Source organism: Sapajus apella, unplaced genomic scaffold (genome assembly GCF_009761245.1).
Source record: "Sapajus apella isolate SASKATOON/1434 unplaced genomic scaffold, GSC_monkey_1.0 scaffold35, whole genome shotgun sequence".
NCBI classification, from domain to species: Eukaryota; Metazoa; Chordata; class Mammalia; order Primates; family Cebidae; genus Sapajus; species Sapajus apella.
In genome coordinates, this window is record NW_022436975.1 from 10375030 (window position 1) to 10402985 (window position 27956).

The following is a 27956-nucleotide window of genomic DNA, read 5'->3' on the forward strand; positions in this document are numbered from 1 at the left end:
TTTTTTTTTTTTTTTTTTTTTTTTTTTTTTTAATGCGAAAGCTATGCAAGCCTTCAGGCAGATTCTCAAGCGCTTTTGGTTCCCTAGCAAATCTCTGGTACCTTAAGAATTCTCTTGGAAGACCCAGAAATTCCGGAAAGAGTAGTAACTTGCTTAGGGACAAAAGACAGCAAGAATCTCAATTTTTATCAACAGCTTTCAAATTTGGATGGCTTTCTCTTTTTCTTTTGCTGTCTGGTTACTCACCTTTCATTTTTAGATGCTTCCCTTTCACTTCTTCCAGCCCCTAGTTCAATTCTTAAATGCTTTCTGGATTTTGTGAAAAGCATGCAGCTTGAGGAAGTTTGGTTTGACTTTTACTTTCTTTTGCGGGGAGAGTGGGGTGGTTCAGAATTGACTAGAACCAGCTGAGAACCAAGAAGCAACCCTTTTAAGATAGAGGACCTGTCTGTTTGTTTAGACTTGGAGCTTGTGTGACTTGGAGGGCAATTCTGTTATACTGGATGAAGAAATAAAGTTCTTAAATATAATAGTTTTTTTGTTTGTATCAACCAAAGAAATGCAGAAATAGGGATTGGTTACTTTAATTTGCTGCTAAAAGAGAAGCAGGTTTGGCTTTATTCATGTTACTGTAAAAACTAAATAATAAAGTATTCACACCAAGCGTGAATTTTTTTTTTTTTGCCAGCAAAAGTTAAAACATCAAAGAAACCTCTTTCAAATACTAACAAATTTACTTACAAACACCTATATTTATTATTTCATAAATAGGCGCAACAGGCTCCATAAAAAAAGATTAAATACAGACACAGTAGGAAGAAACAATAAGACAGAGCCATATGTAAAGGTTATAATTTAGCTGTTTCCAATCTGTTTCTGCATCTAATAAAATACCAGGTAAGCATTTGGCAGTTTTATACATAAAAGGACTTAAGTGACATTTACTAACCATTACACAAAATGTGATACAAAAAAGCAATTTTTCTGCAGTACAAAATAAATGTGTTTGCGCTTCCTTTAATACTAATTTCTTTTTGTCTGATCAATGAGACAAAGCCAATTTGTTTTTTAAATTAAAATCACTTGGGAATACTTTTTATTTTCAAATATTTGAAAATATAGAACTATTAGTTGTTTTAAAAATGAAGTAAAAATATGAATGTTTGCCAATTTAACCCCTATTGTGAAATCAATAAACTGGAATGAGCCAGTTTCAATTACAATTTAGCTACAAAAACATTCACATTTTATACTCTAGGAGAGTGTAACATAGATGCTATTTACAAACTTGCTATGACTGCTACATCAAGCCATTTAAAAAGTCTTTAGTAGTTTCATATAAACACCCATTATGAAAACCAATGGAAAATCCAGGACTTTTATCCGAGACATCTACAGTTGCTAAGGCAGTTACTAGAGCGCAGCACTTCACAGCAAAAAACCAACATAAAATCTGAATGGTCCAAATTTCCTTCAGGGAAGAAGAAAAACAATGTCCATAAAGGATTAAAAAAATAATAAAGAAGCATGACTATTTCTTCCAGAGTGGGTGACCCACAAGCTCAAATGGTCCTAAGTGCTTAGCAACTTGTATTTTTCTAATAAAATGGAGAACTGCCTTGACTGTACAAAGCAATCCACGGTGAAAACACTTCCCTGAATTCCTCAGTGGAAAGAAGAGGTGTTCAGATTCTCAAGTAAGGTACAGTGCTTTGTCCCTCTGCATGCCCCTGTATGAAAAGAAAAAAAGGCAATTCCTTGTTATAAGGCAACCTGTGCTACAGGTGACAATGGGGGATGGATGGCTTTGAATTATTTATTCCAGCTTGAGTTGTTCACTAGGAAAGGGCAATTAGTTAACCTACATCTAAAGGGAGAAGTGATCTAAAGGCATTTATTCTTGGAAGGGCTAGAAGACTGCTTAACATTTTCTGGTGTCTTCTGCCTTCGTGAACGTGAAACTATCCGGGATCATGTTTTTGGAAGCAAGCAAACGACCGACTAGGGATGATATGCATGCTATGAGGGCTGTCTACCACCAGGTGGCGATGACCGGCCGCTTACCCACTACTGCAGTAGTCGTTATTCCAGTCCACCGGCTGGGGGGGAGGATTTCTGCACCCCGAACGCACATACTCCATTGCTTGGGTGACAACTTGTGCAGCTGTAGATGTAGGATTGATAATAGTCTGATAGTCGGGTTGAAGATTAAATCCCTGAAAGGGAAAGCAAGTCCGCAAATAAAGATCAAAACGCTTTTTAAGAAGAAAAGCACCTAAATATTTATTCATTCTTTGCAGACACACTAGTAGGCCCCTTGCTTCTGTCTCTGCGAGGGCAAGCCTGTCGGAAGAGCCCAGAAAATTTAAAACAAAGGTAGAAAAGAGATGCCTACAAGTCCATTCTTCTTGCCTTTCCTTCATTTAACCATGTGTCAGAAAACCTTTAATTATACCCTTGAGCAGATAAATTGAACTGAGAAACAATTTCAAATATAGAGGAGCCAAGTCAATGAAAACAAAGGGAGAAGAGGGCCTAAGCCCCTCAAAGTTTATGTTTTCTGTCGAACCCAAAGATACATTAATAGTTAATCCCCAGAATATGCAACAGAATCTGTTTTGAAGGATTCAGGCAGCAGGTGGCTGAGTGTTTTATTAGACTACACCTATTCACATATTGTTCTCAAATCCCTTTTCTTCATTCAATCACAAAGGGACCATCTGCTTCTTCTTTTATTTGTATTTCTCTCTTAGCTAAAAAATTTCAACCGAAGCTTTTTAACAGTTGTTGGACTAATATAGGGAAAAGAAATTCAAAACAACTTGCCACTGGAAAACACAGGGAGGGAAAAGTATACGACAGAGCAAATATTTTTTTTTTTTTTTTTTTTTTTTTTTTTAGAGACAGAGTTTCGCTTTTGTTACCCAGGCTGGAGTGCAATGGCGCGATCTCGGCTCACCACAACCTCCGCCTCCTGGGTTCAGGCAATTCTCCTGCCTCAGCCTCCTGAGTAGCTGGGATTACAGGCACGCGCCACCATGCCCAGCTAATTTTTTGTATTTTTAGTAGAGACGGGGTTTCACCATGTTGACCAGGATGGTCTCGATCTCTTGACCTCGTGATCCACCCGCCTCGGCCTCCCAAAGTGCTGGGATTACAGGCTTGAGCCACCGCGCCCGGCCCCAGAGCAAATATTTTTTAATTGAAAAGTCTATTAACTGGCAAACAATAATCAGACTTCAGGAAGATTCTTCTAAGACACGGGCATGGTGAAGTGTTGACTTTTAATCCTAGCGAAGCTATTAAAAATTCAAGGACAGAATCTCTGAAGTATATAGCTATAGCTGGTAAACAAAAAGCATTCTACACTAAGATTTATTTTTAGCTTCTCTGGTGAATTCAAGAGCAACATAAGCAAGCTTTGCTGAAATGACCAAAGAGGCAACTTAATTAATCTCATGGTTGTCTCTGCAGCAGATTCCATCCATGGTTTTTAACCACTAAGAAATCAAGAGATTAAAAAACAAATCATTCTCTATTTACTTGGAGAAAGCTTTTGAAGGTATAATATTGTTGAATTTTCACTTTTAAAGGACTCAGCAGGATGATGGGAAGATTGATTTATAACTAGGGATATCTCCTTAGACTTTTATTCATGTTTGAGTGTCCCTCGTGTAAAGACTCAAAGGCACCTACTACTAAATATTCTCATTTCTTATTATTTGCTTTTAGATATTAAGTTTATTTCCCATTCAAATCAAGCCAGTATTACTGATTTCCATGTAAGCTATGGACAAAGACAAATCTCTGAATAATTGGAAACAAATCACTGAAAAATGGAGAAGTCAACCAGATTGGTTACTTTATCTCACACAGACCAAAAAATTTCACAGCTTGCTTAAGGAAAATAAGTTTATCTATGTTGACATGACCTGTTCCTCAAGCTGTAAATATCTTCCAAAATATTTCCCTAGCGTCTAGTTTGGTGCTGGGCGAAGAGCAGGAGGAAACTCTTAGAAGAGCCTTGTTTTGACTTCCTTTGCTCAGCCTCATCACAAGGCTGCTGTAAGCACCTTGAGATCAGAGAGTGTTTCAAATACTTACTGAGTATTTTCAGGACCTAGCCCATAGTAGTGGCTCAATAAGTCAGGTTTTTCATAAGGTTATTGCAGAGAGTTTGATGCTACTGTTGGAAGGGTGTAGATTATATAAATGTTGAGTTGTCAGGGATTTCCTATCTTTTTGTTGCTAGAGACGAGGCATTGCCTTGTCACCCAGAATCGAGTGATCACAGCTCACTGCAGCCTCGAACTCCTAGACTAACATGACCCTTAAGCCTTGGACTCCCAAGTAGCTAGAACTACAGGTGTGTGCCACCATGGCTGGCTAATTTATTTATTTTATTTTTTTTGTAGAGATGGAGACTTGCAATGTTGCCTAGGCTGGTCTTGAACTCCTGGGCTCAAGTGATCCTCTTACCTTGGTCTCGCAAAGGGCTGGGATTATGGTGTGAGCCATTGCAGACAACGCTAATCTTTTTAGTGTAAAGTTCTCCATATTGGATTTTGTTTTGTTTTGACTTTGAGACAGACTCTTGCTCTGCCGCTCAGGCTGGAGGGCAATGGCACCATCTCGGCTCATTGCAGCCTCAACCTCCTGGGCTCAAGCGATCCTCCCACCTCAACATCCCAAGTAGCTGGGACTCCAGGTGCTGCCACTAGGCCCTGCTAAATTGTTTTTGGTGTGTGTGTATGTGTTGTAGAGACAAAGTTTTGCTATGTTTCTGAGGCTCATCTCTAACTCCTGGGTTCAAGCGATTCTCCCGCCATGGCCTCCCATAGTGCTGGGATTACAGGAGTGAGCCACCATGCTCGGTCTCCATATTGGATTTTTACACAGTTCATCAAATGTAACCTAAAAGGCCAAAGTCTCAAAACAGGAGTAGTCGAGAATATATTGACTTAGTTGACGGTGTGGAAACATGAAAAAGCAAAACCCAAGCACAAACAAAAAAAACCAGAAACCACACAAGAACGTCCACCCCTTCCCCACACAAAGACAACAGAAACTGCCATTTTTTCCCCAATGAAAAAAATTCCTCAGATTGGGTGAGAAAATAATAAGAAAACATTAACTTATTAATTTAAGATTAAATGAGTGACTTCAGTTTACAAAACCCAAATTATGTGGTAGCTACAAAGTTCAAAGATTTAAACTTCAGTTAACTTCAATAGTCTATTTTAAGAAGATCACTAATATCAAAATAAGGACCGAGAAAAATACAAGCAAAGCCTGAAGTAATATTAGTTCACATTATTTTACTTCCTTTCAATTTAGAAAATGACACATTCCTCTGAACACTAAAAGAGATGCTGAGGTCAAAGCATAGCACTCAGTAAAAATTGATTATTAGTGTAAATATGAAACAACATGATGATATACCTTTTTTGAAAAAATGTTTGCTTAGTAGTCTAATTAAACAAGACTGAATATTCTGCATTTTAATACTCGGGAGAAAAATCACCAACTGTTTTGTAGCATGCCTGGAATTTTAAATTTCATTTTCTGGTGCCAGATTGAAATAAAAATAGGAAACATGATAAAGATTAATTTGATGTCAGAAGGGACATTTGCTCTTTAATTAGATTTCTGTAGCCCTCACAGTTCTGTTGTGCCACCAGAGCAAGTTGGAAAAAGCCTGCAGCACAACCAAACAGTGATCCTCATATCCACACTTTACTGGGAACTAATTTCATTTCCTGCCTGTCTGGAGAGGTATTTTCAACAGGCATCAATGTTTTTGTCTTCGCAACTGATTTATTCATCAATCTCAATGTGATTTTTTTTAAACCTTTAAATTACACCCAAATCCTAAAGCAGCTGTTTATTACACAAGGAAATTGAAAATCTGTCTGTGTGATATCATACAAAGATTTTTTTCTTAAGGTTATAAAGGAAGTTGACAGATATTAATGATTTTTTTCTCTTGACCTCATTCGACAATCTCGTGAGCAGAAGAAAAAGGAAGAAAACTGGACAAAAAAAAGCACAGGTCTGTGGTTTCAGTGTATAAAATATTATTTCAGAAAAAAAATGAAACTATTATTCCTGGCAGACTACACAATCATTTTGCAGGATACATTCATTTTCAAAAGGATAATAAAATAGCTAAAGTAATATTGGGATATGAGACATTATTTTAAAAATACAGTTGCTGTTAACTTCCCCCCCCCCCTTCGTGTGTGTGTTTGGAGATATGCACATGGCTCCCACATGAGGACGCAAACGTCTTCAGCATAAAGGTGGTTTGAATGATGAATCAGAGAGGTCACATTTTATCCACAACTCGGGTCTGCATCTCCAGGCTGAAGACTAACTGATGGCTCATATGTGGGGTAGTGGACTCCCTTTTTGATCCTGATTTTAGGATGAATAGTTCTCTGGGGATACCAGTCCCCTTCACCTGCAGGATCCCACTCCAATTCCCTGCCCTTGACTCTGACCTTACCCCTACCTCTCTCTTTGTTCCCCTGCTTTCTACTGGCCTCCTTCCCATCTCTAGGCTGGGTCAAAACTCCTGTGCTCCTCCCCAGACTGGCTCTCCTGGCCTACAGTCCCCTTTCCTGGCTGCTGCTCTCTGTGGGAAGGTCCTCCATGCCTTTCCCACCTTCCAGTATTTAAAGCATGCTTCCTCTTCTCATCCTTCAGGTCATTGTGCCAACCCTTGAGAGGGGCCTTTCTTGTCCATCCTGGCTAAAGTCTCTGTCCTTCTTCCATGCACCCTGCAGTCTGTCTTCCAGTTTAATTTTTCTCATTATTTGTTTATCATATAACCACTGCCATCCCTCCCCTGCCAACTCCATGGGGGGGGTCTCATGACTTGTTCTCACTCATCACTCAATTTCCAGAGCCTAGACAGTGCCAGTACATGTTACGGGTTTAATTAAATTTTTTTTGAATCAATTACATTTTAAAAATTTATTTATTTATTGACTATTTTTATTTTATTATTTTTTTAGAGACAGGCTCTCTATGTTGCCCAGGCTGGAGTGCAGGGGCTACTCAACAGGCACGATCCCACCACTGATCAGCACAGGAGTTTTGACCTGCTCCATTTCCAACCTGGGCCTGTTCACACCACCTTAGGCAACCTGATGGTCCTCCGCTCCCGGGAGGTCACTGTATTGATGCTGAACTTAGTGTGGACACCTGATTGGCATAGCGCACTACAGCCCAGAACTCCTGGGCTCAAGTGATCCTCCAGCCTCAGCCTCCTGAGTAGCTGGGACTACAGGCACCCACCACCACACCCAGCTGAATCAATTACATTTTTAAAAACTTTCAAGGAACTGAAATTGAAATTCTACAACCTGATATTTAATTTCTTCTAACAGAGGAAACACTTTTACTGTTCATTTGTTTCTTTATTTGTTCACTACTCAACAATTATTTTGACTACTTACCATGATCAAGGCATTGTTAAAAAGAGTTCTTAGTCAATGTAGTCTTTGGAGTGATTTACTCTCCACTTTGGGTTTATGCCATTTGGGTAAATTGTAATCAGGTCTTCCCATCTCAGCAAGCACACTTTTTGGGATACACTAACAGAACTGACTTAAAGGATAATGAGTAACTTGTCCAATGTAATCTGTTCTATTTTTTCTTATTCAGTTAAGATTCTTTATGGAAAGACAAATCTCTTGGATTTTTATGTGTGGCCTTATGTAAATCTGAAATATTTGAAAACTATTCAGGATCACAGCCATATCATCCAAGGTGTTGGTGTTAGCATAAATAGAAAAAGTAATAATCTCTGAGGGATAAAACAGAAAAAAGATCTCTTCTGCACAGAGCTCCAGGCCTCAGCATGGTGAGGAAACTGAACTTTTGGTTTCTTAACTCTGGGAAGAAACAGATCCCAACTATAGTGCTGTAAACAAAACATGGGTCCTTAGCCGGGCAGCACCCACAAACAGAGGTCAACCAACCAACTAAGGGTAGCATCCTTCAAACCATTAATTCTTCATGCAAACACTACTGGTTCATTAAGATGCATGGATACCCAAGAATATCCCTTTAATTGAAGGTGATGTTTAATGGGAAGGGTAGGAATTGAACCCTCAGAATATAACTTGGTCATAAACTTCTCAAGACAAGGCAGGGTGGTAGGAAGTGGCTTTCCACATCCTCTTCTTCACCAGTGAATCAACAACTAGTCTGTTGGATGCAGATAAGAAAGTTTTCATAGCTTAACTCTATCTTTGGCTTAGGGACCAAGAAAGACTTCGGTAAGATGAATCCCTTTGTTCTCATAATGATTTTGATTTTAGAACTCACCAGAATTTAAAGATCCTTTGAATTCTTAGGAGAAACAGGTTTTCTCATATGAAAGAATAAGTCTATAAGACCGATTATGAATGAGATGCAGCAAGCCTAGCATTTTAGAATCCAGCCTCTGAGTTTTGAACAGAACTGGGTTTGAATTCCAGCTCTAACCTTATGAGCACATGACCTAACTCTGCCAAGCCTCGGTGTCTTCCTCTAAAGGTAGATAATGCTAGTACCTGCACTATAAGTTTTCTGAGAATCAAAGATGAGGTGGTGTATTAAAAGCATTGGGTTTGTTATTGTGAGCTCTCAAAGATCCTGTCAATAATAATAATAATGAATTTGGGACTATGTATATTTGACTTCTTTTTCTGCCTCTCCTTCCTCTCTATCTACCCAGTCCAACTATAGATTCAAATTTGACAGAGAAGTAGACATCAATTCCATAGAAAAGCTGTATTTGCCTTATATCCTTACAGCTTGAAGAACAATAGAGTAATTGGATTATGTAAGTGATACCTGAATTTCATGTGATTTGTAATGTTTACTTTATTTTTTTAAAAAATTATATTCAGTCTCCATAGAGACCATAAAAGATTGCCAATGTCAACTATACTGCAAGTTGTCATGGCAGGGTACTGGGAGAAGCTTTCAATTGGCAATAATCGCACCTCAGATAAACTTTATTGGCTGTGATACTGCCAATGCGCAAAGCTGCTTTTATTTTTTAAAATAAAATTTAAAAAATAGTTTTAGGATTTTTGGATGCCTTCTGTTCGGTTTAGTTTATATTGTTTGAGCCTAATTTTCAAACTTTAAAATAACACCAAAATCCAAAAGGAATATTTGATTTCAAAGAAAAGTTAAGCTAAAATTGCACACAAATGGTTTCAATAATCAGGGAGTGGGTAGGGAGGCTTCCAAATTGCCTGTGTTTTTTTAAATTTATGCAGAAGCCAGATATCCATTTTTAAATAAATCCCTGGTTAAAATGTTCCGTTCTTAGGACTTTCAGGGTTCTACCAGATTTGGTGTTGGACCCGATTTCATTTTTTAGCATTTATTGGACTCAGGAGGCATAACAGTCAAGACTTTCTCGTCTCCAAACAATATTTTTTAAAAAGTTGTAGAATTCTCTATTCCAAAGAGATTCGGCAGCACTTGGTATCTTAAAATAACAAATGTACTTTACTCAAGAAACAGAAAACAAGAAGAATGATTAGAAACATGAAGCAAAATGGGTATCACAGGAAAGAAACCAGTGATTATGAAAAGAAGCGACTGTCAATTGTGATGGCATAATACCACACGAACTCACCACTTGTAAATTACATTTTGCAGAAAGCAGATATTTGTTGAGTATCTTTAGTGCTCTCTTGACTTAAAAAGAAGGACAGAAAACAAATATCCCCCATCCTGTGCTGAATAAAATGCCTCCCCACCCCCGCCACCACACTTCAGAATAGGGGTGCTCACTTGAAGTCCAAAGCCACCACACTTACTTGCTGCATGGTGGGTGAGTGTAAGGCGGACTGGACCTGCATGGGGAGCTGGTTCCCAAGGGGCTGCTGCATGGTGAGCGGCTGGTGCTGCTGCATGTTGAGATGCTGGTGAAGAGGTGGGCTGATCTGGAGGGGAGGAGGAGGGGACACGGCCATGTTCGCTATAGAGACAGTCACTGGCATTTGGTTATTCGGCTTGGGGGCTATGTTCCTGGGGAGACTAGGATGCATGGCGGTTAGGTGAGGATTCATTCCTGGTTGTTGGTGATAGTGGGAGCTTAGGTACAGAGCCGAGTGGGCCTGGCTGGGCCCATGGAACACCGACGGCTTCGAATTGATCAGCTGAGGAGGTTGAGATGTCTTCACGTCAACAGGTTCGCTGTAGCTCTGTGGAGGACACAAATGAGCAGAGTTGGGAGGCTGATACATGAATGTTGATTCTAGGTATGACGCTTTGTGGATTTACTCAGGCACTTTCCCTGGAATCCATACCCATGACTATCCTGGACTCTCTGGTCTCGGAATTCCTCCGCCATCATTTGTAATGTGATTGATCCAAGACAGCTTCTATCCCTTTTATGAAATTGAAAACAAGCTGCAATGCCATTTTGTTCCTTTGCCTAAATGTTTTAACTTGGTGACTTTTCTCATCATCCAAATGAGGGTAACAAGATGGGTTTGTGGAGGGGGGCGACGGGGGAAGGCAGATGCCGCGAATGCCCAAATGGGAAACACACGTGAAGCTTACTTTCAAAGTAATTCAGTTCCGGAGTTCTTCTATAGATTATAGGTTTAGTTTTTAATTTTTCCTTTTTTATATTCTGAAAGAGACTTGGCCTAGATATTTGCACAAAGAAAACAAAGCTGGTTGATGGAAATGGATATGGAAGAACAGAGTTCTAAAATACCTTTCTGAAGTCATATAAAACTACATTAATATGCTCTTCAAAGTACTGCAGAACGTACCCTGAGTTTTAAAATGAAGTTGGTGATGAATTGTCCTCCATAATGAAGTAGATAAAAATAATCTCTCTTAGAAATTTTAGACCCCATCATAAATTAATAATATAATTTTGCCCTAATTTTTTCCACACCTTCATATGGTCATTTCCTAGTAATATTTTAATTGATTTAAAAACTGAACATTTCAGTAAAGGCTGAAAGGAATCAAGAATTAACCCTGTGGCATTTCTTCATGGGCCTGGACCTACCTCCTACATTTCCTGAGAGGAAGAGACTAACAAAACAATACAAGGTAGAAGGTAGAACCAATTGGAAAGAAAAAAAAATGATAAAATGGACTGGAGAAAAGAAATCAGTTTGCCAAAACAAGGTCTTGAGGTTGCCTATATGCTTTTACTCTGCAATCTCGACGTCATGCTTATTCAGCTCCCAAGTTGAAGTGAGCTTCTGGCTACTCTCTGCACTGCAGGGAGCACTAAGCCATGAGGACTCTCGGGGTCCTTCTGCTCAGTGTACCACCAGGCAACCCACAGACAGGCCCATAGAGAAATGGGTTCATCGCACACGACTGCATGAAACTCAAGCCGGTTAGCTTCTTTATCACCAGGCAGCTTACAACACTGTTAGCAACACAACTCATTGTCTTCAATAATGCAGGCAAGTTTCATGAAAACCACAGTAAGAATGTTGCTGCGTGTGTCTGCTAATTCCCGGGAGGAACAGGCTGGGGTGGGTGGATGTTTAGCCCCACATTCTGTCATTATAGATAGGATGTATCTGGGCCAGGCATGGTGGCTCACTCCTGTAATCCCAGCACTTTGGGAGGCCGAGGTGGGCCAATCACCTGAGGTCAGGAGTTTGAGACCAGCCTGACCAACACGGTGAAACCCTGTCTCTTCTAAAAGTACAAAATTAGACAAGTGTGGTGGCACATGCCTGTAATCCCAGCTACACAGGAGGCTGAGACAGGAGAATTGCTTGAATCTGGGAGGCGGAGGTTGCAGTGAGCCAAGATCGCGCCATCGCACTCCAGCCTGGTCAAAAAAAAAAAAACTCCTCAAAAAAAAAAAAGAAAGAAAGAAAGAAAGAAAAGGATACATCTAACACCTGTAAAAGTTGTAAAAGTATGTCAAACCATGGAAACCTAGGGTCCTGTGAGACTCTGAATACTCCATGCACAGTGTAGAGTATGGTGTACCCAAATAATTCCAGCCCCTTTGGAGAGTCCTCTCATCCTGCCATTTTTCCCTGTGTCACAGTGATGCAGCCTTCAGAAATAGGAACACACATTTAGACTGCATCTTCAGTATTCACGTTAAAAATGTCCAAAACTGTTCATGAAAAATTTTTAAGGGGCGGTTTGTAGATCAAAGAAGCTTTATTAAATGTAGCTTCTGAAAGGGGCTTTTAATGAAAAAAAAAAAAAAAAGTTTTAAGTACATTTTTTTGGCTTCCATTTAAAAGTTCTTGTTGATGTGCAAAATAGTTAACAATTCAAGGAAAAGGTCAAATGGGTTAATGGAGGCTGTGTGAACAGTGACTACTTCCACATCAGAATAACATGTACTGCAATTGATATGCCTCAAAAATTATTCCGTATATGCTAGGAAGATTATGTGTTAAGTCTGTGTGTTTAAGTAATCTGGAAAAGTGTTCACTGTGTTTGAATTCCCTCTATATAGCCTATCACAGAAGGGCTAGTTTCATATTTAGTTACAGACTGTGTTGACTTCATACCAGAAAGAAATCATATTTATAAAAATGGATACATATTGGTGCATCTTTATTTTTTGCTTTATAGTTGTTATTTTTAATTTAAAAATAATACAAATCACATTCTTGTGATCAAGAGTAGAAAATATGTGTCATTGTAAAAATGTTTTCATTTTTAATTTCTATATATACCATTACTAGATAATGAGGTAACTTTTGGCTAAGAAAATAAAAATATCAAATTCAAAATAAATAATGAATCTAATTCTCCTGAATTCTACTATTTAAATAGTAGTATGTGGTCCATCATATAGATAGATGATAGATAGGCAGATGTAGAGATGGAATAGACACACAGATTTATAGAAGTCAACAGATAACAACCTAATTTGAGATACTTTATTGCCAACCTTGTAAAGCTCTCTTTTCTCATGGATAATTAAACACAAAATATTTTTTCTATCTAGCCATTTATTTGTCATTTATGTCTTCCATATCAAAGTGTGCAAAGACCAGTCCCCCTCAACCTACTTTGAAAGAGCAGTAACTTTTAATCACAAAAAGAACTATTGGCAAACTCAAAGTACAGATTTCCAAAGATGATTCAGACAACACTTGAAACATAATTTTTAACCTAGAGTGAGGGAGCATTTGAGGAAGTTATATATATTTTCCCTTTATTTTCTAATAATTGAATGTGACAACAGAAATAATGTATGCAGCTATCTGCCTAAATGTGGCAGGTGTTCCAATATGAATTCTCTTCCTGTAGTCTCTTTTCACAAAGATGTCCTGATTCCTCAAAAAGGGGATCTTTTTTTGATGGTAGGGACTTCAATTTCTGTAGCCCATGCATCTAGCATAGTGGAAAGTACATAAAAAAACAATTATGTTTTCTAAGGAGTGAATGACTATTTTTGAACAATCCTCCAGGCAGCCACCATTGCCCTTGGTGACTTGCCCTCTTCACAAGACACACCGTTCCTCTTTTCATGGAGTGAGGAAGGATCTGAAGGCTTGGAAAAGCCACAGAGTATCAGATTGACCTTCCTCAGGCTCTTCTCTGCTCTTGGCAGGAGACAGACCCTTCCTGAAGTGATGAGAAATTACAGCTTTCCACTCTGTCCTTTGGTTAGATACACTGCCCTTTATGCCTCACTGCTCTTGGGGGAATGGTGGCAGCAAGGCAGCTTGTTCAGTTTCACCTGTATTTTGGGAATTTGTTCTTTATGTAACGGTCCAACTCATTTAGATGGGGAAAAATTTGCTTCTGGCTTCGCTTTTCATTAATTATTAAGCAGACTAGTACAATAGACCATCTATTAATTACAGAGCTCTTTTATTGTTCTGGAAGATAGGTAGAATAAGTTCATTTTCATAATAATGCTATAAATTCATAATGTGATTAAATGAAAATACAAAGGAATCATAATATACTCTTACTGTCATATTTTTCCAATTTAACTGTGAAAGCAAGGCTACAATTTTGCTAACCAATTATATTGCAAATGAAGACTTCTATACCTATCATTCAGAAATTAGAACTATTTTCTTATACATACTAAATAATTCACATTTGTTTCCACTTTCAAACACATTAACCTCCTTTATTTAGCAATGGAATATCATGTTGGTTACCTGACAAATGTGTTTCCCAGCATGTAGACAACTGAAAATCAACCTTTGAATCCCACACTTTCAGGGGAGGAATGTGTTCTTGCTGTTATTTTCTGAGTATGTTCTCTTTCCTATTTGCTTTTAAACCAGATTCTGGAAGATATTTTTATAAGCCAAAAAGTGAGGGTGGGGACCATAGAGTCATTTTGAATCTTATCTGTAGAGGATTCCATTGACATAGGCAAAATGTATAAAGGATACATTATATACATAAGCCTGAAGATACCTCTTACTAACCAAATTGTTGATTATCCAAGGTAGTTTCAATCCCATTTACTTTGTATAATGAAGATAATACTGCATAGTGTATAAATTTCCCCATTCTGGGATGATATGTGCAATAAAAATGAAAGATTGACAAAGTGATTATTATTTAAAATAGCAAAGTATAAACACAAGACATAAAACTCAGCAAGAAGAACAATATAAAAGTTGCTGAACCAAATCAAATTAATAGTCCATCTAATTTGATTCTTGTTTTCAGCACTGACCGATACTTGATGCATTGAAAATTAAACAGAATTTATGCACCTACTCAATTGTGCATTGCTCCTTCTGGAAGAAAAAATTCTTTCTGGTCCATGCAGGTGATTAACTTATACCCTGAAGCATGAGATTTTATTATCTTTAAATCATGATCTGGGTTTACAGAGCTGCAAATTTTATGTTAACAGTCATACAATGATCCATCCCATTTACAAATTCAGACTCAGTATTTGTCTCCATAGCTCAACATGGCATGATATTTGTAAGTTTGTCTCATTCTGTAAAAAGAAACTATATTTTTTTCAAATCCACTTTCATTTAATTGAACTAAGCATTGTGCTTCTTTACTATTCATTACAGAAACAGAGAACCTTCTTGACTTAATTCAATATTGTCCCGTTTTATACGTTAAAAAAAAAAAGGTGTCCATTTGTCCTTTATAAATCTTAGTACTTTAGGAACTACTCCTTAAGGTAGAGACAAAATCTCATATTTGACTTTAAAGTCATGAATCCGATTGCATTTATTTTATACACTAGAACATAGTTATCCAAATGCCATCTCCTTCCAGGTTGGCAATTCTGAGAAGCCGTACACTTATTTCTATAATGCCGCTTTTATTTGGGATATTTGGGAACTTCTCTACTGAAATTCTCTTCAGAGTCTGTGGGACACTGTTTTACATATCCTCAGACAACTCTTTGTCTTTTAATGGTGAATTTGATTTTTGGAAACAGCTAATAGTCACTTGAAGCCAAGTCTGCGGGTTATATCTGGGTGATGTTTGGGGAAAGAATGAGGTGTGAAAACAATGTAATAAGATTGATTTTCTAACGTGGCTCATAAACTCTTTCTGACTACAGTTCTAAAAGAGGAGTTTCAAAAATTTTTTGAACTCTGGGAGCAATAATAAAATAAGTTTGCAGCCTCCCAAGGTGACTACTTTGAATGCAACACTCATTTTGGGAATATAAATTCTGGTCTATATGGTAAAATGAAACTATTTCCATTGCTTTAAAGTTATACATTGTTTTCAGCATAATAATTTAGATCCATGTCTAGGAATTCCCGAGTCTATGGAAAAACTATATTTCCTTAAGCTTTATTTAATAGCTCAATCCCATATGACCTTCAATAGCATGTAAAATTGCCTAAGCCAGGAAGCCCTAGCCTTCATCATAACATATATTCTTGGACCTCTTTGCAGGGTTCATAAAGACCATTTCAATTAAGAAAATTACAGATGAATGCATTTTTGCTTATATCTAGATAATTTCTTATCTTTATAAAGAAATACATCTATGAAACAAAATTTTCCTTTTTTAATGTCACTTTTAAAATTTCTTCATATCCCATCCTGGTCAACATGGTGAAACCCCATCTCTGCTAAAACTACAAAAAATTAGCTGGGCATGGTGGCGCGTGCCTGTAATCCCCGCTACTCAGGAGGCTGAGGCAGGAGAATTGCCTGAACCCAGGAGGCAGAGGTTGCGGTGAGCCGAGATCGTGCCGTTGCACTCCAGCCTGGGTAACAAGAGTGAAACTCTGTCTCAAAAAAAAAAAAAAAAAAAAATTTCTTCATATCAAAGCAGCCTTTGATATAAAGAAAAACTGAAAATATCATCCAGCTAAATTTTCAATGACACAAAAATCTTTCCTTCCTCCCTTGCATACCTACGAATACTAAAAATAAAATTTATAATAATACTTATAGTTTATATTTTAAAGTGCTTCCTATGTTCAAGATGCTAAGCCATGCTGTTTATTTTTAAAAATTTTGAATTTAAAAATTTTAATTTTATTGTGATAAGAACACCTAACATTAGGTCTACCATCTTCACAAACTTTCAAGTGCACAATCCGGTACTGTTGTCTCTAGGTCCAGCGTTGCACAGCAGCTCTCCAGAGTTAATTCATGTAGTTTGAGGAATGCTTTCTGCCTGTTGATACTGACTCCCCATCTCCCCTCCCCCAGCACCAGCAACCACTGTGGCACTCTTTGATTCTATGAATTTGACTATTCTAGATACTTCCTATAAGTGGAATCATGCAGTACATGTCTTTCTGTGACTGACTTACTTCATTTAGCATAATGTCCTCAAGTGAACCATGTAATTTATATAGATTTTCTTATTTTATCCTCATGGAAACCCTAAGATGTAGGTCCTATTATCTTCTCTGTTTAACACTTGAGTAAATGGAGACTTAGAACATCCAAGGAACTGCATGAAGATATGCAGTTAGGAAGTGGGAAACTTGGGATTTGAATGCAGATCCACCTGCTCCAGAGACTATTGACTCCTCAGTCTGAGGACTTTCCCAGTATGATAGAGGTGGCACCTTTAGATGTCACAGAACAGGCTTCCCTTGATTCCATGTGGAAGCACTGGGGTTGAAGATGCTTTGGAGACCTTCAATCCTCATTTATAAACTTTGCTTCCGCTTTTAAGTTTTTCTATGGAAAGAAGTTGTTTATTCTAACAATTTAAGAGTTTAGCAATGTTCCCTGTTTAGATTAAATTCATTTAATTTGAAATGGAAACTATTTTCTTATTCTGTAATCAGAGAAAATTAAGTATGAGTAATCACTACCCTACGTCTAATGCCAATGTGGACTTAAACACCCTTAGTCTTTGTTTTCTGGGTTTCATAATCTTGAATACTCTCTTTTTCTGCTAATACCTTCTAACTTTTGGCCTTTTTATGACCAATTTTATGACATTTTCCAACTTCCGCCTTTACATGACAGAGCCTAAAGTTGAATAAAGTATTCTGGAGTCTGACCAGCACTGTGTTTGCAGCATCCTGTATCCTATAGATGTGTCCTGAAATTCTGAGATGCTTGTACAGCAGGAGTGGCCAGTGCGGGCAGTTTGTCACTGGCTCCAGACGACCAGCTGAGGCACCCACCCTGCTGGAATAGCATGACACACAGCAGTGGCTTCCAAACCTTCTGCAGGCCCAGATTCCTCTGAAGGTCTCAGCCTCTGGTGGTAGTGGGGGTAGCAGAGTGGGCAGTTGGCTGGACTCCACCCTCTATTAAGCCAAGGCAGCTTTACTTTTAGCTGTTTCCTATGTAAGAGCTGGATTGGAATTTTATGGAATGTTATTTATTACCTCAATACAATGAGGCGCCAGTTTGAAACATAAAAACATCTGAGAATCACTGAGGGTAGAGAAATGCCTATAAGCTCTGGATCAAGATAGTGAGGACTCAGACTGAGTCCTACTCTGCCACAGCCACTGTGGGAAAGCCATTTACCCTCTCTGCCTAGAGAATGTCTAAAAAACGGAGCTAATTCCTATTGTGCAGGTTTACTGTGACGGGGAATAGGAACACATATAAAATGCCTAGCACACTGTAAGGCACATATAAGCTACTCTGTAGAAGGACGTCATATGTACTTTTGTTACTATTGGAAACAATTCAATTATCTTGAGAAGAACGGGCCAGGGTTTGCATTGGAAGTTACAAAAGCTAGAATATTTGTTTCCTAGGATTAAATATTTTATTTTTGGCAGATTTCAGTGTTATTCAAGCTTCGAGTCATGTTAATTAATCTGGATTAGATGCTATATAGCACTTTTTTTTGAGATGGAGTCTTACTCTGTCGCCCAGGATGGAGTGCAGGTGGTATGATCTTAACTCACTACAACCTCTGCCTCCCAAATTCAACTGATTCTCCTGCCTCAGCCCCCTGAGTAGCTGGGATTACAGGTGACCACTACCACGCCCAGCTAATTTTTGTATTTTTAGTGGAGATGGGGTTTTACCATGTTAGCCAGGCTTGTCTTGAACTCCTGACTTTGTGATCCACCCACCTCAGTCTCCCAAAGTGCTGGGATTACAGGCGTGAGCCACCATGCCTGGCTGGTATATAGTACTTTTAAATGAAAGAAATAATCACTGAAGCATTGTCAATTCTGTGACTCAGTTTCACAGGTAGAGTCAAAGGTCATTGACTGTTCTTATTTTTGGTTATATTCTGTAAGAAGCAGCTAATTTTAAGGGATCACTTCAGGCCTTTCAAGTATCATGAAATAGTCCACTTTGATTTGCTGTATAAATCTTTGTCTCTCAGCACCCAGCCCTGTGTCCAGGCATTCTGCAATCCTGCCCTGGATGCACAGTATGGCCTAGGGGGGAAAGCTGGGGGAAGCAGCAGACTGTGACTATGACATGGCCACAAATTAGTGAGAGGATCTATTGGCCTAAGAATGCAAAGTCATATTTGGGGAAATGAATGCCTTGCCTAGAAAATACGTACTAAAATATATAGCTCTGGAGGAGTAAGTTAAAGGGGCTGGGAAAAATTTAGGAAAATGGACAAGGTGCTCTGACCTTATCAGAGGGAATGTCAAAGCTGCAACTGGGTGTTTTAGGGGTGCGGGAGAGCACATTGAGAGGATGCATGAGCAGCTTGGCCCAGCAGAAGACCAAGGGCAGTGCAGGCCAATGTCAGCTTTGGCCACTGGTTATCTGCAGGTGTCTTTCCTCTTCTGGGAAATGTTGATAATTAAGCCTACTTCAAGGGATAAGGCCTGAGGATTAAGGGAACTTATGCACGTAAAATGATCTTTTAAAAACTTAAGTCCCATCAGGCTATCTATCTCCTACCGGAACCCATTTTATGGCTTCCCTTTGTACTAAGAATGAACTCAGCTCTTTTCAAATGTCCTGCAAGGCCTTCAGGATTGAGCTTCTGCCCATTTTCCCAACTTCAGTTCAAATCACACTCTCTCCATTCACTCAGCTCTGGTCACATCGACCTTTTCAATTCAAGGAAACATTTTGCCACGCTGAATCTTGGCACGTGTTGTAGTTCTGCCTGGCCAGCTCTTTCCTCTAGCTCTCTGGTTTTGCAAGCTCCTGTGCTCCTTTGATCCCCAGATCGAATGTCACCTCTTTAAAGAGGTCTTTGCAGATCACCTAAGCAGAGACCTTGCTTTATGTCCTCCAGAACACTTGGATTCTCAAATCTCAAACATTTATTACTTTATGTTTTCACTAATGATTTTCCTTGATGAAAGAGAAAGTTCTTCAAGTCTAGGGGAAGAATTTGCCTGTTCTCCACAGCATTCTTTGAGCCTGGCACAGTGCTTGGCACAGAGGACAAGCCCAGGAAGATTGGTCAAATGAATATACAAATGGGGGTGGGGGGTGGGGAAAAACAGAGCTTGGCTGGCACATGGTGGCTCCTGGGAGTTGTTATTATGGGATACATCATGTAGCATTTTCTGTTTGCCCTTCTAAGTCTTTTAGAATAGGGAAATAATTCATAATGTTGTAAAAAAAATTATAATGTAGAAAAATTATTTTAAAATATGACTGGTTATTATTTGCCTTGTCATAATTAAAAGGAAACAGAATTAGACTTTTATATATGTTATTATATTTTATGGGAGCATAGGCTGGAAATTTTTCTGATGATGTCTAGAACGTTACACTGCAGATATCCATTCACATACAACATTGGAGGGTCACTTTTTTAACCTGGAGAGGATGTTTGTAACTTTCCTTCAATTTGTATACACACAATAGATAGTTGTACATAAATAGATATTCGACAGCTCCAGCAAAATTCCTACTGCCAAAGAGAAGAAAAATGTCAGAGTAAGCTGTAAAAAAAGTGCTTGGTTTTTTAAATGCAGAAATGGCAATTCACAGCATTTATACAAATTGCCGTACACTGCGGGTTGCAACTCTGAAACTGAATAGTAAGAAAAGTTGCAGCTAAGAGCAAATCTGAGGACACTTGTTTTGAAAGTAAAGGCTTAGTCAGTATCACAGCATTCTGGCAATCTGCATATCATTAACTTTGTGTATTGTGCTTTGTATTGGGATTGAGACTTCATGTATTGATTTTCTCTATGTAAAGTGCTCTAAGTAAAACTCTACTTAAAATCTTCAAAAATAACCTTATCTTGGATGAAATAAAGAGAATTAACTTTTTAAAAGCTCCTCTTATATTTTTGGCATATTAATCTGTTAATAATATCAACATGACTATTTAATCCAATGGCTGTATGGATCTAATATTTTACACTTTTTAGGTTATAATTTTATATACATTATTTGAAACATGCAGAAATATCATTTGGTATCAGCAGAAAATATAAATAGCTTCAGAAAGAGTTAGATAAATTAGAAAGTGCAAGATAATGCAAAAAAGCTAGAAATTTTAAGGTAAATTATACCTAGCAAGTTTTCCCACAGTGTCATACCTTAGAAGTAGAACATAAGATTGAGTTAGAGAAATAGTTTACTGAAATTTCTTAAGCATTTATATTTTGGGCTCTCTTTTCTTCTCTGCATCAGTATATTCAGTATGTATTTTCTTCAATAAAACATAATTTACATAATTATTTTAGAGTTACAATGAGTCTAGATATTGTGAATGAGACAAAAAGTATTTTTTTTTTTTTGGATGGAGTCTTGCTCTGTTGTTAGGCTGGTTTGCAGTGGCGCAATCTCAGCTCGCTGCAACCTCTGCCTCCCAGGTTCAAGAGATTCTCCTGCCTCAGCCTCCTCAGTAGCTGGGATTACAGGTATGCACCACCATGCCCAGCTAATTTTTGTATTTTTAGTAGTGACGGGTCTTACCATGTTGGCCAGGACGGTCTCGATCTCTTGACCTTGTGATCTACCCACCTTGGCCTCCCATAGTGCTGGGATTACAGGTATAAGCCACATCACCCAGCCAAAAAAAAAAGCATTTTCTAAGGGTAAATGGGATGAAGTCCAGAGTCCCAAACCACAGTGAGCATAGTAACAGCCAGTTTGGGACTTGAGATAACAGTGTCTAATGCTTATATAGACTCAGTCCATCTCTGTGAGGTTACTTTCTCGAGAATTCCATATAGGAAATTGTACCTTTATTAACATGAGACCAAACAGAGTTAACTCTTGAGTATTTATAACAGGAAGAACTAGTCTTTAAGACATTCTAAATCACTAAATATTTTTAAGCCTTGTTTTTATTTTCAAATGATGTGACTTATAAACATTTTTGGGGCCTGCTTATCTCCTAATGCTGCTATAATGAGTCTAGGATTTCAGACAGTTGGCAAGTCCTCAGTAATGGCCATTGGCATGGGGGCCAGGAGGCAATTTAAGAGGGTGATTCAGAGAAGTAGAAAGTTGGCTCAGGGTGAAGAATGCACTGTGACTAATCCAGAAAACCAATCATCCACAGGTGGACAATATTTTAGAAATGGCCCAGAGGATGCTGTTCTGGTCTTTTGGGGCTAAATAAATATTTCCATATCATACGGCTTTGTTTATAATTTACATTTTCTTTTTTTTCCAGGAAAGAAGATTGTGCAGAATTGTGAAAGTCATATTTTATGTCTTTAAGTGACTATCGGAGTCTGCCCCAAGATGGCCACAGTCCGTCACACTATCACACAGCTGCACATTACCTTGGATACAAGGCTGGCTCTGTATGCTGCGAGTTGCTTCAGGTATTCCTTCTTTGCAGCCTCGGTTTTCTTTTTATAGACCTGCAACAACAGCAAAGCGTCTTAAATTAGAAAGTGCATCTGCCTTTGTTTTCAGAGACGTACAATACAGAATAATAATTACACACACATATACACTTATATAATCAAATATATATTCCTAAAGATTGTGTTTTCTTACTGAAACAGATTTTTAAGAAGCATGGCAATAGACCAGATAAGAAAAAAAAAACAGTAAAACTTGACGGTTTTACATAAAACATATGAAAGGATTTATCTGGGTAACTATGAGTGTAGAGGCAGTTGGGTTACAAAGATACTGTTGACAAAGGTTCCCAGGGAAACCACACGTGAGTAAATAAGGCATTTATATTTATATAATGGGCAGATAATGCCACAGCTCAGTCACATCCTGATATATATGTTCCATGCTAAATACAAAAAACAAAGACAGAATTTAAGGATGACAAATCATGTTCAATAAGCAAATCAAAGGAAACAGAATGGAGTTTGCAGGTTCATCACTGTTTTAAGATTTGGAACCTTGAAGTTCTATTTTCAAAGACTCAGGAAACAGTGATGGTGATTAAGGACACGTTTGGGAGAGGAATGGGAAGCCTAAGTGGCTGCAGACTGCATGTGTGCCCTGCCCTGCAGCCCACTCTGGTCACATCCTTTCCAAGAAAAACACTGGATGTCATGGATCTGTGGACACCTCATTTTGAAAAGGTAAAAATGTTCTGAAATGAATTTCAGTTAACAGAAGCTTTCCATTTCTGAGAGGGAATCATCTTGAAAATAAAAGCAAAATCATCCTAAATTGAGCAAAAGGACTGAAAAATGACTTGCTTGTATGCTAAAGGTCACATTGTTAAGTTAAACAGTGAGCAGTCATTAGAGTCGAAAATGAAAGATTAGCAAAGTGAACACACATGGCCGTCTGCTACCATTAAGTTGATTCTTTCAAGGCTTTGGAGTATATTTTTGGCGATATTTTGAAATCAGCCTGAAAGAACAAAATATTTTTCATCCTTTACTGTGTAAATGGAAATGTATTTTCATTGATACAGCTATTTTAAATTTCCCACATCTTGGATTTTACAGCAGGGAATAAGGCTTGGCTAATATTTTGTAATGCTGAGTTCAAAAACAGACACACAGATCAGTATTGAAAAGTGGCTTCAGAATAAGTCAGAGTAGTTAAATATAAATTATGTCTAAAGACCAAATATCTGCCATTTGGCAGCAAGGGTCAATTTACGGTTTCAAATGCTGACTGTGGTTTGCTGAGCCCAACACCAACTATGAAATTCGAGATGTGAGAAATATTATTTACTCATGAATATTTTAATTAAAGCAGAACATTTTACTTAAGGTAAACAAATGACTAACCTTGTCAACAGAATTATAACAGGACTCTATGAAATGAATGTGCTAATTTTTCTCCTAAAGAGAGGGCTTCAGCCTTGATTTCTGTATTTGGCATTTTGTTCTAATAAAAGCCAAGTAAAATAAGGAATTAAGAATTAGTACAATATTATCATATAATCAATGTGCATCTTACTAAGTATGAAACTAAAGAAACTTTAAAAATTATATTTCAGCTTTCCTTTTTTGCAGAAAGCCAATAGATCCTTCGGTTTAAGTACAGGAGTACTCTAAATTTAGTGAAGTAATTATTGGAAGTAAAATTCAAATTCTTTTTTGGAAATTCACATGTGAAAACAAATAAATTCTAAAGTCGGGTAAGTGCCTTTGAACAGTGTGATCTGTGTATATCGTAAGCCCTGGTGCAGCCACAATTGGAAACACAGCTCTCCTGCTTTTCACTGATTTATTTTTTTCTTGAGAGACAGATTTCTGTTTATAGTTTTTCTTTAAGCCTCTTCTCAGAGACATAATTTATAATTAATGACCTTAAACTGACAATGTTTACATTTGCTTTTAATACCTTAAAACTGTTTTAAGAGGGTTTTTCTCCCATACAGATAGAAATCCTATTCAGGACTTTGAAGCAAACATTTAGTCAATACGTCTTTTATGATAACGCATCTTTGTATACCCTAAGCATTTCTATCATGTTTTTACTAATATGCTACTCCAAGTGACTCCCATTCAGCTATCTAGGATGTGTTTTGCTTTCAAAGGCAAATAGAAAGCACTTTAGTCCATAGCATTGCCCACAGCAACATTTTCTAAGTTGGGGCAGATAAGACAGTATTGCCAGATGGTCTGACTGTAGTATCTGTCATTTTTCTTTCATTGGTTTCTACTGAAACAGCAACAGTGTGACTACAATGCTATCCCTTTGCTGAGCTTCTGGCAGTTAGCATCACACAAAGTGTTAACTTTCCTTAAATTTGTTGCTTAACAACCAGGGAAGAAAGGTGGCTAACTCCACATGTTTCAGGCTGCATATGTGCCCCTGGTTTCCCTCCAGAATCGATGTTCTTACAGGATACCTGACTAGCATGCAGAGTCCCCTGTTTTCCACAAATGGCTCCCTATTGGCTATTGATGATTGGCTATGCGGGATGATCGCATAAGTGCCTAAATACCACTTTAGAAAAGAGTAAACTCATCATGTCACATTACATGGATTGATGGATCCACTCTTTCCTGAATAGCTGCAGATGTTCAGAGGGAGAATTCAAAGGGGGGTCATTTCAGAAGGTAGATTCCTGTAATTGTGTTGAAAGGGGAGTAGCCTGGATCATAATTAAAATCTCAGGTGGTCTCTTCAACAGTAATTAGCACCTCCATCTTTGAGAACTACCTGATGGCTCCCATTTTATACACTCTGTATGCCTTTCTGATGTTACCTTCTGAAATTGGACAAGGATGTTGCTTGAATTCTACATGTAATGGAAATGTCTGAAGAAAGACCTCAAATATGAATGAATGATAATGATAAACATTCCACATGCAGGTGAAGTGGGGGCAATCCTTACTTTAAAAAACATATTTAAAAATTAACAGTAAAAAACCTCTCGAAAACATTTCAAAACCTCCAATTACAGATGAAGAAAGTCCTCTGCTTACAGAAAGCAAAGATGTCCCAGGACAGCATTTGGCAACGAACAGCCACTGCCACGAGCAAGTGCACAGAATTTCGAACTGAAAAGGATGGGTCTGATTTATGTCAAAGTTAAGTTTAGGAAAGAAATGGTCTCTCACTCTTAGGGAAAGACAAATATTTTAAAGGTATGTGATTCATACAGTAAATATTAGTATTTAGTTGAGTTACAAAATGGCTTCCAAATGGTCCACAGCTGTTTGAAATAAAGTACAAAGTTGGCCAGATGAGGATTTAAAAATCATAATACATCATTTATCATTTCCCCCCACTCATCCAAACACTTTTGAATTCATCCTGTCCTAACTAAGTTATATGCTGTGGTTTGTTATTCCAAGAAACCTACCATGTCCCATCTAAGGACTGCATCTCAGTGGCTAAACTAAAACATATATAATGGCTAAACTAAAACATACGTAGATAGTCATCAAATAGCAGTTCTAGAGAACTCAAATCCTGTCATGTGATCTAGTGATTCACTGAGTCATTTTTGAAATGCTCTAAATACCAGCATGTACACATATTTTTATAAGCTAATAATCCCTAATTGAAATCAGCAGTTCAATATCAACGAATATGACAAACTGAAACAGAAAAAATTTCTCATACAATCTGTCATTTTCCTTTTACTTTCTGCTGCTTCTCTAAACAAACAATCCATCCAACTCATACAGAAAAGCAAAATTTTATAAATACTGCTTAATTCCTTCTTCCTTCCTTCTTTTCTGTTCTGGCCCTTAGTTAATCTCTAGTCATAGTTTATTTCAACAGTCTTTACAATAATAATAAGAAAAAATGTAAAATTCTTCCAATTCTGGATTCTATCCAAAAACTAAAGGCATTTTTCATTCTGGGTAACTTCAAATGTAGTTTTTCCCATTACTACTTAATGTTTGCAGAAAATGCTTAGAAACGTATAAGTAATAATAATTTAACCATAATTCCATGCAATATTTTTTAGTAATTAAAAATTTGCAGCTTCTTTGAAGACTGTTGTTATTTAGGTCAGTTAGAGCGAGTGCATCTGTATTTTACATAGAACTTAGTTCATTTAACTTTGTGGTTAAATGTCCATCTCGTGTAACTTGCTCAGCATTTTCTTAAGCTCTAAGGCCTTTAGGGAGTGATATTCAGAGGATTGAAAACATACAATGTGACAAACATCTTGCTATGGATTCCTTTTGAGGATCGTCTGACCCATGTAAATGGTAAATGGTCTTAGCAATATCAGTTTAACTTGTTTCTGGAATGGTAAGAATCCAAAGTGAGGTCCTTGCCTGAAAAAATGGCTACAAAATACAACATATCTGCTTTATTAAATGAAGATGACTAAGGAAAGTATGTACTTCAATTATGCTTACAAATCTATTGAGTGCCCAATATGTGCCTACTGTAGTGTGAGGCACTGATTGTGAATTTAAAATTAAAAAGTCATTAAAATTATGCCTCCATTGTGTGCATTCTTTGGATCATGCTCTCTCTCTATATATATTACCTCTAATTTTTTCAATAAAAGTATTGCATTGCATTATTATTCCCATTTTGCAGATAAGAAAACAGACTAGAATGGGCAATTATTTTACCTAATATATTAGAACAGGTATATGGTAAAGCTATGGTATGAATAAAATCAATCTGGTGTCAAATGTCCCATCTTTGTTGGCTCAATGGTTCCTCCTAGCCATGAGAACTTTTGATTCTTTCAAGACACACAACTGCAAGGCCTGGTCTCTTTTGTTCACTGCTGAAGCCCCAGCATGCTTGGAACATAGTAGATGCTCATTTATTGAGCATGTAATCCATGGTCTCAGGTTTCTCCTTCTATGAATCAGCATTAGTATGTGTGCTAAGGTTGAAACTGAAGTGCATGTTCTAAATTACAGTGTGTATCAATGGAAACAGTGGACTGATACACAGATATACAATCCACCCAAACATTTTTTTCCAATTATAGATAAAACACAACAGACTTGAATGAGTATTATGTTTGAATTATCTTCCTGCCAACATCATGAAAAATTTCAAATGAAATGTCTGCTCCCATGGTATCTGAGCATATGAACATTTGCATATGTGTACAACAAATGCTTATGCCCATGAAGTCATGCAAGAATCACATTTATGTACCATTAATTGTATGTGTGGATATATATATAATATATGGAAAATATATATATGAATACCTGAATTTCACAAGTGTGCTCACCATTTTATGTAATAATTTTCATGGCTCAGTTTCAAATTTGTATGAATATGGACTTTGCTTACATTCTACAGTTTTTAAGTGAACAATCGTTTTACATATCCTTCACTCCTAGTTTTTAAAAAAATTGGGAAAATGCTTAATGTTTATAAGGAAACGGCCAAGATAAACACATGTGTGAATGTTATAGTGTGACAGGATTTTAGTTAACCTTAAGTATGGTTGACATAAAAATCCAAATTTTATCAGAAGATAGGGGGAAAAAGAAACTCCTCCGGCAGCATTTATGTAGTGGGTCTCTGAGCACCAATGAGGAGGAAATGATTTGATTGTGTGGGCTCAGAGGATTTGTCAGCTGCCTCATAAGTATAATTCTGGCTCTTCATATCCCTGCTGCTTCTAATTTAGCAGGACAGGCTCATAATTGAAGCAAATTAACTATTTACACTTGCCACTTCTACCAGGGAAGAGGACACAGCAGCAGGAAAGAATGAGTAGGAAATTACATTCTTCCCACTTGTGTCAGATCTGCCCTTATATAAACACA

At 37.7% G+C, this 27956-nt stretch overlaps 1 protein-coding gene, 1 long non-coding RNA gene and 1 other non-coding gene across 4 annotated transcripts in view; 1 reads left to right on the forward strand and 2 right to left on the reverse strand.

Moving 5' to 3' along the window:
• Positions 1–578: 578 nt before the first annotated feature.
• TOX (thymocyte selection associated high mobility group box) overlaps positions 579–27956 on the reverse strand; it is a 306725-nt gene continuing 279347 nt past the window's right edge. Inside the window, exons 6-9 of one of the 2 annotated variants that reach the window (XM_032296160.1) lie at positions 22092–22172; positions 9831–10217; positions 2065–2216; positions 579–1730 (exon numbers count right to left, since the gene is read on the reverse strand). In XM_032296160.1, coding sequence (XP_032152051.1) covers positions 1694–1730; positions 2065–2216; positions 9831–10217; positions 22092–22172 — 657 coding nt within the window. In that variant the 3' untranslated portion in view covers positions 579–1693. The remainder of the gene's footprint in view (positions 1731–2064; positions 2217–9830; positions 10218–22091; positions 22173–27956) is intronic. The other variant, XM_032296161.1, reaches the window with a different exon arrangement.
• On the forward strand, positions 6839–27885 carry LOC116563511. Its single transcript, XR_004274430.1, has 3 exons — positions 6839–7252; positions 16168–16175; positions 27874–27885. It is a non-coding gene; the product is annotated as an uncharacterized LOC116563511 (long non-coding RNA).
• LOC116563647 lies at positions 8904–9044 on the reverse strand. The gene has a single exon (XR_004274493.1). It is a non-coding gene; the product is annotated as a U4 spliceosomal RNA (small nuclear RNA).